This window comes from Trachurus trachurus, assembly GCF_905171665.1.
Source record: "Trachurus trachurus genome assembly, chromosome: 19".
NCBI lineage: Eukaryota > Metazoa > Chordata > Actinopteri > Carangiformes > Carangidae > Trachurus > Trachurus trachurus.
Genome location: NC_139913.1, coordinates 9,376,260 through 9,393,755, shown reverse-complemented (window position 1 = coordinate 9,393,755; position 17,496 = coordinate 9,376,260). Strand labels below are relative to the sequence as shown.

At 40.5% G+C, this 17,496-nt stretch overlaps 2 protein-coding genes across 2 annotated transcripts; both read right to left on the bottom strand.

Moving 5' to 3' along the window:
* Positions 1-598: 598 nt before the first annotated feature.
* On the bottom strand, positions 599-3,132 carry LOC311003165 (GTPase IMAP family member 7-like; the record flags this gene model as incomplete). The annotated part of the gene is made up of 5 exons (XM_083994850.1): positions 599-657; positions 749-859; positions 960-1,712; positions 2,322-2,999; positions 3,108-3,132. 5 exons carry the CDS (start codon positions 3,130-3,132, stop codon positions 599-601), a joined length of 1,626 nt encoding a protein of 541 aa, XP_083850976.1.
* An 8,722-nt stretch (positions 3,133-11,854) lies between these two features.
* LOC311003164 (GTPase IMAP family member 9-like) lies at positions 11,855-15,353 on the bottom strand (the record flags this gene model as incomplete). The annotated part of the gene is made up of 3 exons (XM_083994849.1): positions 11,855-11,874; positions 14,547-15,233; positions 15,329-15,353. The coding sequence occupies 3 exons, from the start codon at positions 15,351-15,353 to the stop codon at positions 11,855-11,857; spliced, it is 732 nt and encodes a 243-aa protein (XP_083850975.1).
* Between the last annotated feature and the right edge of the window lie 2,143 nt (positions 15,354-17,496).

Sequence of the window (17,496 nt, the reverse complement as noted above, 5' to 3'; positions counted from 1 at the left end):
TGCATTACACATTAATCTTAACTGATATGAAGTGTGTGCTGCAAACACGAGCGTTGGTGATGATACTTTCAGTCCGATTCTTTTGTATAATCACGCTCAGCCAAAGTCGTCTACGATTTCTCTGACTGGCAGTGGCTGATATGAGATAAGACTTCAACTTCGTGTTTTTGGGGTTTTGGCACCCAAAAATACAGCAAGACGACATTTTCGCAAGTAACAGTGACAGTGTTCGCCTCAAGCTTGCCTCCAGCTAATGTTGTGATGTCACATTGACGAAGGCCATGGAGGGGTCTATATTTATTCACTATCGGGGCTTGACAAAAGCTTCGTAAAATATAGTTATATGAACTAATACTTAAAACCATAGACGTGTGCTTATTCTTTTGACTATCAAAGTAAACATGACCCAAGGCCTTAGTGTTAAGGCCTGCTTCTTGAAGTGTCTTTTAGTTCATAAAATGCCTTCACATCCTCCATGTTACAAGTAAATGGTTTTAACCTTGAACTCTTCTTCTCCTTGTTCATTGTCTTCCTCTGCCTTACAGCTGTTGGCCGATGCTGACCCATAGCCTGAAGTTGAACAGGTTTGCTGCCATGATCAAACCTTTTCTATGTATTCGCACAGCTGATGATCTGGTTCAGAGGTGGCTGTTTGGTCTATGGCAAAAATATGAAAAATGTTAAAACAATACAAGACTCAACAAGACTAAATTCACTTGTAATTAGTTGAGTTATTCAATTAATTCACCTGCAAGGATCCTGTAGAACTTCACCAATGATGCTGTCCGTCTGATCCATTCTCTCTCCAGCAATCTCTTGATCTTGTTGAATTCTTTGAGGCTCTTTTCATCTTTACTAACTGATTAAATAAATGCATAATGGAATTAGTTGTACATAAGGATGAGACAAATTTCAGAGCATACTGAAAAATTGTTCTGTCAGTGTTTCATGATGCTTACAGGTTAGTTTTTCTTCCATACTGTTCTTTCGTTTTAACACACGGGGTTCCTCCCTGTTCTTGGGATCCCATTTGATGATGAACTCATTTATGATCTCCATGAATGTGCTCTCAACTTTGATACCAGTTGGTTCAGCACTTTTGTCTTCCTCAGTTTCTGGATCATTTGTTTCACTGAGGTACAAACAACAGTTTCCTGCCACCATCTCCTCCATCTTCTCCAACAGCTCTATAACCTGGCCATCATCTTTGCTCGTGTTGTCAATGACATGATACCTCTTTCCACATTTCTCAATCAGCCATTTGAGAGGCTTCCCTTCACTTTCAATGTGTTGCTCAATAGTTTTGCTCCCCAAAAAATCTCCATATGTAAACAGCACAATAACATGTCTCCACACTCTTTGTCCAAATAACTTCATGTTGTCCACTGTGATTCTTTTTTGTTCCTCTGTAAATGACGTGTCTGCTGGCACCACCAGCAGAATGACATTTGGTGATGGTGAGCACAGAGACACTCCTGCTAAAATCTCAGTCTTCAAATCTGAAGGGGTTGATGTTGCTGGCAAGAACTTCCACCATCCAGGTGTGTCTACGACCACAACCTCTCTTGCAGCCACCTCGCCACTTTGCTTTGAAACTTTTTCCGTTCTCCCACCAGAGTGAAAAACTTCACGATTTAAAATCCTGTCACCAATGGCACTCTTCCCGGAAATCACCCACCCAACTATCAAGATCCTCAGGTGGTGTTTTGGCTCTGTGTATGAAAACAGTTGTTAAAGATCAAAATATTTATCAAAAAATTCTGTGCAAAAGGCCATGCAGTTTGACTTGAGATTAAATCTTGAAGACCTTATGAATAACTTTAAGGCTATTAAGTAGATTGCAGCATCACTGATACCTATATAATTATCTATTCACATTAAAACCAGTGGTGACTGTGCATTTGCCATTGAGTTCCCAGACTTTGGGTGACCTCTAAATTTATGATCTGGTGTATGTATCCAGTAAGGGGCTAAGAAGGTCCTTGGTCCCTGCAGTGATCAGATATTTCAAAGGACATTGTTAGATGTGGCCTATTACTGTTTGTACAGATTTGCTGGGGTATTTTCCCACTGGTATTTATCAATTAATGTCTTTTATTTTGTTTCATATTATCACTTTTAGGCTTTAATCATTTCCTAGTAGCTTTGAATCATGTCTCAGTAGCTTTCATGTTACAATGTCTGTGTCCCTACATTGTATGTCCGCTCTGGTGGTAAACCAGATTCTAATCTAATATCACTAATCTAATCATACCCAAAATGACAGAAATAAGACCCAATCATTTACCTCAACAAACATGTATAAAACAAATTCAACTCACCACTCAGCAGACTTCTGAGCTCTTGCCTTTGTTGTTTTGCCTGCAGATGCAGCTCCTCAGCTTTTTTGTCCACTTCCTTTCTCCTCTCCTGAACACTTTGTATCCATGTGGTCTCGAGTTCATAACGGCTGTTTTTTGCCACCATGTTGTCAATCTTCTCAAACAGCTGTCTGATATTCTTGCTGTTGTCATTGCCGTCAACACGAAGAACATGATACCTGTTACCACAGGCCTCCAGAAGGGACTGGAGTGGTTCCCCCTCTTTTCTGATGTAATCCTCAATGTCTTCATGGTCTAAATCACCTTTGTGGCTGAAGACCACCACAGTGTGATCCCACACCCTCTCACCAAAACAATGCTCCATGTGTTGCTTTGTCGTCTTCTCATTGAATGGTAGCTCAGCATTAATCACCAGGAGGAAAGCGTGCAGTCCAGGTGGACACAGAGTGACGCTGAGAATAGTCTCTGTCTTGAAAAGTTCTGGTGTATCACAGGGTTGATATCCTGGCAGCCACCCGGGGGTTTGGATCAACGTGACTCTGCGCTCACATACTTCTCCTTCTCCTTTCTCATTGTCGAATGTTGCATCTATTGCATCAAACGCGTCTCTTCCCAGAGTTATGTTTCCAACCAGATGTTTATATGAGCCCTTTGATCCCACAATCACTGCATTCAGCTCTGACAGAAAGACAGTGAGACAGAAACATTAACATCATGAAACATGAAAACATACTCACATCCTGCTGATGAATCAGAGTTTTTTTTTTTTTTTTTAAATCGACTCACCTTTGGCAGTTGTAGCTTTCTCCATGTTTTCTGAAGCTGGAAATCTGCTAATAAGTTTCCACTCTCTCTATGTCTTGTTGTCGATTGTGTGAGCTCAACAGTGAATGTAGCTCTGACACTTCCACATATTTTCATTGCTACAACTCCCTCCTACCATTAACAGGACCAACAGCATATTTTCAAACATTAGCTACCTGATAAAACTAGTTATCTTGATTTCCTTGTTCCATGCTGGCCCTGTACACAGCTGTTGGTTTCATGAAACCTTCATTGACATTGTTCATATTGAGTTTCATAGTTTACAACTACATCAGCAACATGGGACTTGTGTGGTTGGATGAATTCATACTTTGCATCTGTAGTATGTTGACATCAGTTTGTGTTTTACTATTCTCTCTACACTTGAGACACTATCAAGCATGATGGTCTGCTATCAGTCAATCACCTATTTAACCCTGCAACTGCATCCAGTCTCAAGAAGTTTTCTCTTCTTCCACCGTCATAGTTACGAACCAGATTGTTTTGTTTTTGCGTGCTTATCTGCAGCCTCTGCATGTACTCCTCCTCTTTTCTCCAGTAATCAGTGTAACTCTGCCAAGGCTGCAGCCAGCTCACCACCACTCACCTGTTGTTGTGCTGTAAGCTTTTATTGAAGTTTGAAAAAGAACAGGAAAACAATTCTCCATCTTTGGTCAATTTGATCCAGCTTTATTAGTATCATAACAGCATTTCAAAGTTTGGATTTATTATTTGCAATGATATTTGTGTGAGAATATGGATTAGAGAAGACATCATTATTTCAATATGGCATACAATTCTTGAGTTCCTAGGAACAGGTCTCACTTCTCAGCCTTGTCATCACGTCATACTGAACACATAAACAGAAAAACAATTCTCAACCTTTGATCAATTTGATTCAGCTTTATTAGTGTTATGTACTGTATAACAGCATTTCAAAGTTGGACTTTATTATTTGCAATGATATTTGTGTAAAAGCTTTAATATGGATCAGTTTTATAATTTACAGTATAAATCAAAATAGTTCTTGCCTGTAGCCGTAATGGTATCGGAGTTTGCAAATATCACAAAATTCTGAGAAATATAACAAGCTGTTATCTACAGTAAAAACAATGTGCAGTATGACAGGTACAGTATTCAGTCTGCCAGTGGTGGTATTTGCCCTTCACACTGCACAGCGCAGGTCCACGAGTTTAAACTATGTCTTCTATACAAATATACTTACATTTCCACCCAGACCATATTTATTCACCGACTGGAGTCAACAACAGTTAAGTATATTGGTAATTAGGGCTGTTCGATTTTGCCCAAAACTAAAATCTCGATTTTCTTCTCTCAAAAATCGATTTTCGATTACGATTACGATTTTTTTGTTAAATGACAAACTATTTTGTGTGCTGTTTGTGTCTTTTTAAATGGACCTAGAGTCTAATAAAAAAAACTATCTATCTATCTATCTATCTATCTATCTATCTATCTATCTATCTATCTATCTATCTATCTATCTATCTATCTATCTATCTATCTATCTATCTATCTAGATCTATCTATCTATCTAGATCTATCTATCTATCTATCTTATTCAAAACTGTTTCACAATACAAAACAGTTTTTCAAAATAATATGCAATATATAAAGCACATCTGTCTGTCTGTCTGTCTGTCTGTCTGTCTGTCTGTCTGTCTGTCTGTCTGTCTGTCTGTCTGTCTGTCTGTCTGTCTATCTGTCTATCTATCTATCTATCTATCTATCTATCTATCTATCTATCTATCTATCTATCTATCTATCTATCTATCTATCTATCTATCTATCTATCTATCTATCTATCTATCTATCTAAAAACGTGACGTCAACTGACTGCCTTCCACTGATTGGCCAGAGCGTTATCACCGGAAGAGTCGCAAGCGCGACGTCCGACCATGCGTCCGTCACGAGAATCAATACCGCTCATTTTACAGTAAAAACACACCGACAAACTGTTGTTATTCTGTCACCTGAGTTAAGTGTCTGCTGTGTGGAAAACCATGCGGCCCGTAATCGAGACGACACGGCTGTAGCCGCTGTTATATGACGACCCCGCCCCCGCTGAAGAACTCAGCTGTAACTTAGAAAATCCTTGACATATCACAGTACCGCTGTGATATGACGGCCGAGCCGAGCCGAGCCGAACCGAGCAGACCTGTAACTGTGTAGTGGAAAAGGGCTGTTGGTCTTTTCGGCAATGAAACCCTCGCTGGTCATAGCAGAATGCCAACATGCTTGTTTACAGTGTGTGGGGAGAGCAGTGGGAGAGCGTGATGGGTGGAAGGAGGCGGCAGTCATTACGGTAATTCAGCGCAGCGCAGATTCATGAACGGGGGCTTACCGTAATTACCCTAGTTAGAGTAAAAAATCGATTTTTAGGATTTCACGTTTTTAACATCGTCCTAGGCAAATAATCGCGATTACGATTTTAAATCGATTAATCGAACAGCCCTATTGGTAATAAAATATTAATATACGATCCAGTAAGTGTTGTATGTTTTTACATTCAAATCAAATAAACAGTTGTGTCCTGAGGCCCTATATTAAGGGTTGTTTCAGATACTGGCCAGATAACAACAGTCTGCTCCAAAGGACAATAAGAAAAGTACCCTGAATTAAACAAATTTCATAAGAAAAGTGGAAATCATCCTGATGAAAGCTTTGTACTGTATGTACCAAATATTGATTGAAGTGCAGTAAATGCCTTATTATCTTTCATACTGTATTACAAACATATGGTTTTTATATTAAACTACTGAAGTCCTTGTTCATAGTCTTCCTCTGGTTCCCGGCTGGTGACAGAGGATGACTCGTAGCCTGAAACTGTTAAGCATCCCAACCATAATCGTACTTTTTGTCGTGATACTTGCAGCTGATGATGATCTGGTTCAGAGATAGCTGTCTGGTCTGGGGCAGAAAACAAATATTAAAACAATACAAGACTGAAAAATAATATAATACACTACTTGCAATCACTTGAGTTATTGAATTAATTCACCTGCAAAGAAATTGTAGAACGATGCTTCTCGTCTGATCCACTCTCTCTCCATCAGTCCATTCATCGTGTCCAGAAAGCCAGATCCTACATCATTCTTGCTTTCTGATTTGTCTTCTTCCTCTCCTTCAAAATCTTTGAGCCTCTGTTCATCTTCACTAACTGGTAAAAAAAAACACAATAAACAGTTAGTTATACAAAAGGATGAAACAAATTCAGTCACGGCAGGAACGTATTGTAGCTTTTCACTGTTCCGTCAATGCCTCACGATACTTACAGAGTGGACGTATTCTCATACTGTCATTTCCTTTTAACAGGCCGTCATCTTCCCGCTGCTTGCAATCCCATCCGATATTGAGCTGTTTTATGATCTCCTTGGCTGTGCTCTCATATTTGATCTCAGTGGGTTTCTCACTTTCCTCTTCCTCAAGTTGTAGATCATCTGTGTGACTGAGGTACAGAAAATAGTTTCCTGCCACCATCTCCTCCATCTTCTCCAGTAGCTCTGTTACCTGGTCACCATCAGTCTTGGTGTTGTCAATGACATGATACCTCCTTCCACATTTCTCAATCAGCCAACGGAGATGTATTCCTTCACTTTCAATATGTTGCTCAATAGTTTTGTTCCCTAAAGCATCTCCATATGTAAACAGCACAATAACATGCCTCCAAACTCTGTGTCCAAGTGTCTTCATGTTGTCTACCATGACTTTTTTTTGTTCATCTGTAAATGCTGTGTCAGTTGGCACCACTAGCAGAACGACATTTGGTGATGGAGAGCACTGAGACACTCCTTTTACTATCTCAGACTTCACACTCTGAGTAGTGAGCAATGCTGGGAAGTACTTCCACCATCCAGGAGTGTCCACCACCACGACCTCTCTTCCTGCAACCTTACCACTTTGCTTTAAGACTTCCATCGTCCTCTCTTCAGACTCAAACACTTCACGTCCTAAGATGGTGTTTCCGACAGCACTCTTCCCAGATAACACCCACCCAACTATCAAGATCCTCAGGTGGGGATTAAGCTCTGTATGAAAACAGATTTGACAAATGTAATAACTGTATTAATAAGGACATTTCTTAATCATTACATCTTGGCTTTTGTCATTTAACTCTTTCGCGACCATTGACGAGTAAACTCGTCACAGCGTGCCGAACGTTCAGGACCATTGACAAGTTAACTCGTCAAAACCGTTTTTTTTTTGTTTTTTTACAGATTATGATAATAGACACTCTTAGGTACCCTGTGTGTGAATATGGTAGTCCTCTGATATGTAAACCTGTTTTAAACTACAATCAAAACATAATGGTTTTTATAAACTGTGTGATCTTGGTTTTGTCTGAGTAATCGGTCTCCTTGAATGCTGCTCTGGGGACAAGAGCGTGTGTGTAGTGTGCTGTACGGCTGTCGGCTACACAGTGTTGCCAACTTGGCGACTTTCTCGCTAAATCTGGTGACTTTCCAAACCCTCTTGGAGACTTTTTTTTGTCAAAAGCGACTAGCAACAAATCTAGCGACTTTTTCCGTTGCTGTTACGAACGTTTCTGTGCGCTCATATGGAGGATATGAGCGCGATCAGCTGAGACAGAGCACAGTGGATGTGGCACTCATCAGCTGTCACAGCGCACGTGTGTATTTAACAGCAAAAAATAGAAAAAAAATTTGAGCTTTTTTTTTTTTTTTTTGCCGTTAAACACACACCTGCGGCGACAGCGTAGTAATCTAATCGGTTAACGAGCGTTATCGGCCAGGAAAAAATTCAAAATGCATCCCTACTTGTGTCTTTTGCCAGTCTTTGGAACTTTGGCTCAAATGGTGTGTGATGGCCAGGCGGACACACTGTTGCAAGTGTTCATTTGTACGCAATAGGCTCACAGCTGGCAAAGTGACAATATGCGAACCACTTCAAAAACGAAAGTGAAACTTAAAGGGACGGGGTCATGCCTATGTTCCCACAGCCCTATGTTCCCTCATTTCTAACTTTTGTTGTCACTGAAAATTAGGCCCTATGTTCCCTCAGCCTTTGGTCCCACCATTAGTTGGGTTTAGGCAATGAAGAAAGGAGTTGGTTAAGTTTAGTAAAAAGACCAGGTAGAGGCTAGACAGGCCAGATAGGTAGAGTCCAGATAGGTAGAGAGAGTTCAGAGGGAACATAGGGCTGAGGGAACATAGGGCTGTGGGAACATAAGCACGCTCCCGAAATTCTTGGACCGGCGCAAGACGGACATCTTGCCAAGAATGTTTTCATTCATCAACAATGAAAGTCGGAGGTTCGAAGACGATCACATATAGTCCAGTGACAATGGCCCCCAAAAATTGAGATACCCCTACCGGAGGTAGAACAAAACCTAACAATGTTTTTCCTCATCTCCAAGGTCTCCCATGTATGAAATGGATTCTTAGGTTAAAATATTTTACTGCAAACATTGTTAAATTGATACATATTGTCATACACCCCAAACTTAAAAAAGAACAAAAATACAGCCTGGCCGTATGGGAGTTAAGACACATAAACTCATGTAGATTAATAACACAAGCTCTGACAGCTTTGAAACTTGACATAATTGTGGCCAGGAAGTTCCTTTACCTATTAGAAAAAACTGGATGTGAATATCTTGATGTGTGTAACATATAGAGACCTATAAACACTTGCCTTAAATAAGCGGACATGCAAAAAAAGAATATCTATGCAGAATATTCTCATTTACTTTGTAGTTGCTCGGCCAGGGATTGTCATAGAAACACATATGATGGCTTGTTTGAAAGATGGAGTTGTGCAGAATCCAGTGATACCAAATATGTGAATATAGCATGCATAGTCAGCATAATACATCACCAAATGTATGAGGTGTCCCAAATGAAAGAAAGTGAAACATTAAAGGGATAGTTCAACATTTTGGCAAATTGGCCCATTGCCATAATTGCTATAGTCATAGCAGTAGGTTCGTTACCTTTAATTGTAGGTGTAAGCTATTTTTAGTACAGCGGAGCGCAGCAGCAGGCTGCTCAGAGCTACGCTATGGAGGCTAAGGGAATTTCTTGGTTTCCCTCATCAAACTCATCAAATACAAAATCCCAAAACTCCACAGCGCTTTTGTAGACAAGTTGTGAGCTGCACAACCACCACACTATGAGATAATGACGGAACGATACGAAACGGAGCCGTTTTCGAGGTAAATTCATACAAAACCGCTGATGCGCGTTGCGTTCAGGGACAGTTTTTCAGCAAGCAGTCCCCGTATTTACCCTGTATTTACCTCGAAAACGGCTCCGTTTCGTATCGTTCCGTCATTATCTCATAGCGTGGTGGTTGTGCAGGTCACAACTTGTCTACAAAAGCGCTGTGGAGTTTTGGGATGTTGAATTTGATAAGTTTAATGAGGGAAACCAAGAAATTCCATTAGCCTCCATAGCGTAGCTCTGAGCAGCCAGCTGCTGCGCTCCGCCGTACTGAAAATAGCTTACACCTACAATTAAAGGTAATGAACCTACTGCTATGACTATAGCGATTATGGCAATGGGCCAATTTGCCAAAATGTTGAACTATCCCTTTAACATAATCAAGTCTCCACAGCCCATTATCAATGGTGACAAGAATGTTGACCAGTTCAGTCTTACTGCAACCTAAGTAAGTAACTTTGGGTAAGTGCTACTCTTTTTTTATAATACATTAAATAATAGCATATTTCATGATGACACCTCATATAGTTCATATGGAAACAAATATCCAGTAGAATCAGTTTAAATTGAAATAGAACACCTCAAAAATAGGCCCACTTGAATTTATTTTTAGTCAAGTCATTACTGCATAATGGAAAATAACTCTGATGTTGACCCTAAATTTTGTAAGAGCCGCCCATTGCCATTTGCCATGAAGTCAAGAGTGGATGCTGAATTAGATCGACTCGAGAAGGCTGGTACGGTGAGTGGGCTGCGCCAGTGGTGCACTATCCAGTGGTGCCTGTAGTGAAAAGAGACAACATAATTTGGCTGTGTGCCGATTATAAATTAACAGTAAATCAGGCTGCCACCACAGAGACCTATCCCTTGCCCCGAATTGAGGAGCTGATGGCAGGACTGTGTTTTCAAAGATCGATCTTGCCTCACCATATCAGCAGGTCCTTCAAGAGGATGAGACAAAGAAACTACTGGCCATCAATACACATAGAGGGTTATTTGTGTACAATAGACTGGCTTTTGGTGTTGGTTCAGCACCTTCCATTTTCCAAAGGATTATGGAAAATCTAATGAAAGATCTGGATGTTGTTGTCTATTGGGATGATTTGTTAGTTACAGGAAAAACTGAACAAGATCATCTGAAAAAGCTGCAAAAGGTGCTACAGAGACTCCAAGAGAGAGGCTTGAGAGTCAAGAAAACCAAATGTGAGTTTGGTAAATGCAGATTGAATACTTAGGACATGTTTTGAACAGCCAGGGCATTCATCCATCTTCAGACAAGATAAAAGCAATCAAGGACGCACCAGCACCATCCTGTGTGAAAGAACTGAGAGCATTTTTGGGGTTAGTGAATTAATATGACTATTTATGAATAACCAAAGCACTGTACTAGCTCCACTCCATAGGCTGTTAAAGTATGACGGGGCATGGGTGTGGAAGAAACCAGAGCAGGCTTTTGAGGAGTGCAAGAAGTTGCTAACAAGTGACAAGATTTTCCTGCACTATGATTCTAACCTACCCCTCACTCTGGCTTCTGACTCCTCAGCTTATGGTATAAGAGCTGTCATTCAGCATGAGAGGCCAACAGGAGAAACCCGTCCCATTGCTTAGGCGTCACGGACGCTATCCCCTGCTGAGAACAAATATTCTCAGATTGAAATAGAAGGACTGGCATTGATTTTTGGAGTCAAAAAGTTCCATCAATATTTATGGGGAAGGAAATTCAAGCTTGTCACTGATCATAAGCTTTTGCTGACTCTTTTTGGAGAACACAAAAGCCTGCCCACCATGGCTGCTGCCTGGATTCAAAGATGGGCAATCATCCTCTCTGCTTATGACTATTGCATTGAGTACTGTGCTTCAGAAAAACACAGCAATGCACACGGACTGTCAAGGGTTCCTTTACCTGACACAAGCGATGTAGGGACTGAAGCCATAGCGCAGAACATTCATGCATGTTCTATGAACTGAACATTTGATGCAAGTGCCAGTGTATGCTGATCAAGTTGCACGTGCCACATGCACAGACAGTGTGCTAGCCAAGGTTCTGAAATACATTACGAATGGTTGGCCTGATGATGTGGACAATAGTCTGAAACCCTTCCACACACGCAGATATGAACTGTCAGCTGAACGTGGATGTGTACTCTGGTGCACCAGGGTGGTTTTGTCTGAGAAGCTCAGAAAAGTTGTGTTGAAAGAGTTGCATTCTGGTCATCAAGGAATTGTGAAAAGCTCTGGTACGCAAATATGTATGGTGGCCTAAGATTGACACGGATGTAGAGCAGGTCTGCAAAGCCTGTGAATCTTGCCAGATGGAACAACGGATGCCTCGGCAGGTGCCTTTACATCCTTGGGAGTTTCCTGGCCAGAGCTGGACAAGATTACACATGGACTTTGCAGGCCCCTTCTTACTGTAGGTCACACCTTCATGATTGTCGTAGATGCCTACTCCAAGTGGCTAGAAGTATTCAGAATGCCCAGCACCTCATCACAAGACCAAGGAGACTGTTCGCAGCATACGTATGGTCATCCGGAGCATGTTGTAACTGACAACGGAACGCAGTTCACGTCTGCAGAGTTCAAGAACTTCATGCATCAGAATGGAATTCTGCACTCTACAAGCGCCCCAGGCCATCCTGCTTCTAATGGTCTCGCAGAGCGATATGTGCAGACATTTAAGAGTGGAATTAAGAAGCTTTCTCAGACTACACTCGACGTTGAAGACAAGATCTCTGTGTTTCTGATGCAGTATTGCTGTACCCCAAACTGCACCACTGGTCAGTCGCCTGCGGACTTGGTCCTAAACAGACATGCAAACTCGCCTGGACCTGATGCATTCTGACACTGCAGTCACAGTTCGCAGAAAGCAGTACATGCAGAAGTTCTATCATGACCAGCGGCCAGTGAGCAGATCTTTCTCTTTGCAAAATACGGCAGGGAGTGGAGAGAAGTGGATTCCTGGAGTGATAGAGCACCAAACAGGACCAGTGTCCTACAAAGTGCAAGAGACAGACACAGACATAACATACAGGAGACATGGGGATCAGTTGAGATCCTGTGTCACAACTGATGGACTCATTTTGGATACTGACTGTACAACCTCTAATACTGACACTTCCACCCAGTCAAGTGTGCTCCAAGACAACGTGTCAGCCGGTGCTGATCTTCTGCATATGGACAGTGCAGAGGTGCCAGCAGCATCTCCAATGCTGCGCCACTCAGCCAGAGAAAGGAAGCTGCCTGAGCGCGATGTGCAGATTGATTGTTCTTTACAAGCAGGTTGACACTTGGACTAAGTTGGTCAATATAATAATAATGTAACTACTGTTTTCAGTTCAGTATAGCTTTGTTACATTATGCCTGTCTTAAAAAGGTACAGAATTAAAAAAAAAAAAAAAAAAAAGCAAGACAAGGGAGTTTGTTAAATTAACTTAGAGACATTTGTATGAGTTTGTAGGCACTGATATTTTAAGTCATGGTGTAACAAAAGTGTACTTTCATTTAAAAGGGGGGGGGGGGGTGATGTATCAGATTTTGAGTTTTGTATTCTGTGTGACCGTTGTGCCGTTGTTATCAGTGTACCAAGGAATGCTGGGATATGTATGTGAAGTTCCGGTTTTGCACGAGCTGAGTAAAGGTGCCATGTGCAGTAAGAGTCACTGCGTCCTGTGTGTTATTAGGGAAATACACAACACTAACACTATTATTTTCCATTATGCAGTAATGACTTGACCAAAAATAAATTCAAGTGGGTGTATACAGTATATATTTAAGGTGTTCTATTTCAATTTAAACTGATTCTACTGGATATTTGTTTCCATATGAACTATATGAGGTGTCATCATGAAATATGCTATTATTTAATGTATTATAAAAAAGAGTAGCACTTACCCAAAGTTACTTACTTAGGTTGCAGTAAGACTGAACTGGTCAACATTCTTGTCACCATTGATAATGGGCTGTGGAGACTTGATTATGTTAATGTTTCACTTTCTTTCATTTGGGACAGCTCATACATTTGGTGATGTATTATGCTGACTATGCATGCTATATTCACATATTTGGTATCACTGGATTCTGCACAACTCCATCTTTCAAACAAGCCATCATATGTGTTTCTATGAAAATCCCTGGCTGAGCAAGTACAAAGTAAATGAGAATATTCTGCATAGATATTCTTTTTTTGCATGTCCGCTTATTTAAGGCAAGTGTTTATAGGTCTCTATATGTTACACACATCAAGATATTCACATCCAGTTTTTTTCTAATAGGTAAAGGAACTTCCTGGCCACAATTATGTCAAGTTTCAAAGCTGTCAGAGCTTGTGTTATTAATCTACATGAGTTTATGTGTCTTAACTCCCATACGGCCAGGCTGTATTTTTGTTCTTTTTTAAGTTTAGGGTGTATGACAATATGTATCAATTTAACAATGTTTGCAGTAAAATATTTTAACCTAAGAATCCATTTCATATATGGGAGACCTTGGAGATGAGGAAAAACATTGTTAGGTTTTGTTCTACCTCCGGTAGGGGTATCTCAAAAACTAAAGCCCTTTTTGACAGTTTGTCACTAGCCTAATATACCGCCGTAGTTCCGACCATAAACGGCGATTCGATGGCGTTATGCTCATGACCCGCCGGGCAGCATCCGCAAAACCGAAAGTAAAGAAACCCTGGTCGGCTCGCCCAGCGTTTCCGCCACTAATTAAAATAACAAAATAACGATAGAGACAAAACGATATATTTATCGAAAATGGAGCCATTAACAAGTATGGGTAGCGTAGATTCATCCACTTTAACGTGAGACTTTTTTTATAACCAAATAGAAACTCCTCGTTGTCCCTTTAAAATGCGCTCGCAGGGCGACCCAGTAACAGGCTGTCTGTGTATCGTTGGCATGGAGACAAGTCCCGATATACAAGTGTTGATCCAACCAAAACACATACTGAAGAAGTAACAGTTCGGGGGCCACAAATAGGGGGGCGCCTATTGAGTACCGCTGCTCTAGAATCTATAATGTTTTACTTCTACTGACGTGTTCAAGTTCTTTATTTATAACTTTAAGCAATTCATCTGAACAGTAGATCACTGCCCACAGTAAAACATCAACAAGTTGAGCTACTAATGCCAATACAATTAGTATGGCTAATACCTAAACATCAAGGATAGCCTGTAACCATTAACAAATGTTTCTAACAGCAAGCAAACTCAACTCACCACTCAGCAGACTTCTGAGCTTTTGCCTTTGTTGTTGCGTCTGCAGACGCAGCTCCTCAGCTTGTTTGTCCACTTCCTTCCTCCTCTCCTGAACACTTTGTATCCGTGTGGTCTCGATTTCATAACAGCTGTTTTTTGCCACCATGTTGTCAATCTTCTCAAACAACTGTCTGATATTCTTGCTGTTGTCATTGCCGTCAACACAAAAGATTTGATACCTTTTACCACAGGCCTCCAGAAGTAACTTGAGTGGTTCCCCCCCTTTTCTGATAAAATCCTCAAAGTCTTCATGGTTGAGGTCACCTCTGTGGCTGAAGACCACCACAGTGTGATCCCACACCCTCTCACCAAAACAATGCTCCATGTATTGCTTTGTTGCCTTCTTGTAGACATCTTGAAATGGTAGCTCAGCATTAATCACCAGGAGGAAACCGTGCAGTCCAGGTGGACACAGAGTGACGCTGAGAATAGTCTCTGTCTTGAAAAGTTCTGCTGTATCACAGGGTTGATATCCTGGTAGCCACCCTGGGGTTTGGACCAACGTGACTCTGCGCTCACATACTTCTCCGTCTCCTCTCTCACAGTCAAATGTTGCATCTTTGGCATCAAACACGTTTCTTCCCAGAATTATGTTTCCTACCAGATGTTTATTTGAGCCCCTTGATCCTACAATCACTCCATTCAGCTCTGACAGAAAGACAGTGAGACAGAAACATTAACATAATGGCAAACATACTTACATCCTGGTGATGAATCACAGTTTGTTTTTTTTGTCGACTAACCTTTGGCGGATGTGGCTTTCTCCATGTTTTCAGAAGCTGGAAATTTGCTAATAAGTTTTCATTCTCTCTATGTCTTGTTGTCAATTGTTTGAGCTCAACACTGCTTGTAGCTCTGACACTTCCACATATTTTTATTGCTGTAACTCCCTCCTACCATTAACAGGACCAACAGCATATTTTCAAACATTAGATGCCTGATAAAACTAGTTATCTTGATTTCCTTGTTCCATGCTGTCCCTGTAAATCATAGCTGTTGGTTTCATGAAACTCATTTGCTGCTTTTTTCTTCACACAACAAAACCTTTCACTGACATTCATCACAGTTTACAACTACATCAGTAATATGTGACTTGTGTGGTTGAGTTAATTTATAGTATAGACACCAGTTTGTGCACTCCATGTTGTGTGTTTGTTGACTTTCTTCCTTTAGTATGAATAGGTTTAATGAGAATTAGGCATTGTTGTTTCACTACATACAGTACAATGTACTGCTGTATAAAGATCCTGAATTCCTTTCGGAAGATAGAATAAATCATATAAGGAGAGGAAGTCTAATGTTAAAACCATGTGTTTGTAACATGAAAAATTATTTACAATTTACTGCACTCCATTCAATAATCTTTGGTACATTTGGATGAATTACACTTTTCTTAGAACCATTTAATTTACATACAGTAGTCTCTCTCTCTCTATATATATATATACTGTGTATATATGTATATTTTATATACTATATATACCTGTGTGTGTGTGTGTGTGTGTGTGTGTGTGTATTATTTTTTTTTTATCGACTCACCTTTGGCAGTTGTAGCTTTCTCCATGTTTTCTGAAAAGGGAAATCTACTAATAAGTTTTAATCCTCTCTATGTCCTGTTGACTGAGTGAGCTCAGCACCTTCTGTACTTTAGCACTCACACTGTGTCAATGTTTATTTTGTCAACTCACGCCTTCATCATCCAGTGACAAGACCAACACATCAGGTGATTCAGGAACTTGTCAAGTTGAATGTGTGCCTGAATATTACACTTGTTGTTCTCATACAATCCATTTTGCTGTTTGTTTATGTCCTGCAATCAGACATATTTTTCCAACAACTTGATATTTCACCTGTTTGCATTGATAGTAATTTCAGAATTTACAACCACATCAGCAATGTGTGGCTTGTGTGACTGGGTAGATTTATATTGCATAAATCTGTATCAATCATCAATCATATATTTTCATTTGATGATCATTTTTGCTTTTGGTTATTTTTGGTGTCATCTGAATAATAGTATATCATTGTCACATTGTTGCATATTTTCTCACAACAGTGGTCATAAATGAAGCAAATTCTAATCTGAGACAAGTTTGTTTGGACGAGGAGGAGAACAAATGATTCTGTCTACGTCACCTGTAGTTTTCCAGAGAGTCCGTTGGTGCTGGTATGTTGTTGAACTGGTTGGTCTGGATCATTTCCAGGTCCCAAAGCAGCTTCCTTGTGTTAGGCTGTACCTGCTGCCTCTGCCAGCTCCTTTACATAACCGTGTTAATAGCAACACACTCACACATACGACGACCAACGACAGTTTAATTATCATATTGTCTTGATCAACGTGGTGTGAGCAGAATACACTGGAAATGTTTTGTAATAGCTGTTACATATCGCACCAGTATGCCAGAGAGGGGTCGCAGAGTTCTTGCCAGCATGACCAGAAAGCCCTATAATTCACTTTCATCTGTCCTAATAATTATTCATGTTAATCCAGCTCCCTGGAGTGCTGCCTTGCTTACTTGGAACATTAGAAATCTACAGTGCTTGCTCTATGAAAATCCTCCCTAATGCTGGTTAGAGATGGCCAATTACCCATTAGTATAAATTGTACAATACTTAATCAGATCACTGTTCTCATAACTTAAACAGCAAACCACTCAGAGGGTTAAATGTTGGCCAACACAGTATATGTTTTATGTAATCAGGACAAGGAGTCATTTAGGGTTAGGGCTTTAAGTAGACTACCCCTATTTAGTATTTTTGAGCATATTTGAACTTTTGATAAATGGGCCAAAGGACATCATAATGTCAGGCTCTCTACCTTATAATGCAAAAGCTAAAGGAACTTGTCTGTCACATACACAACAGCTACTGTTGCCCAATGTTACCACAGATGTGACAGTCATTTCAGACA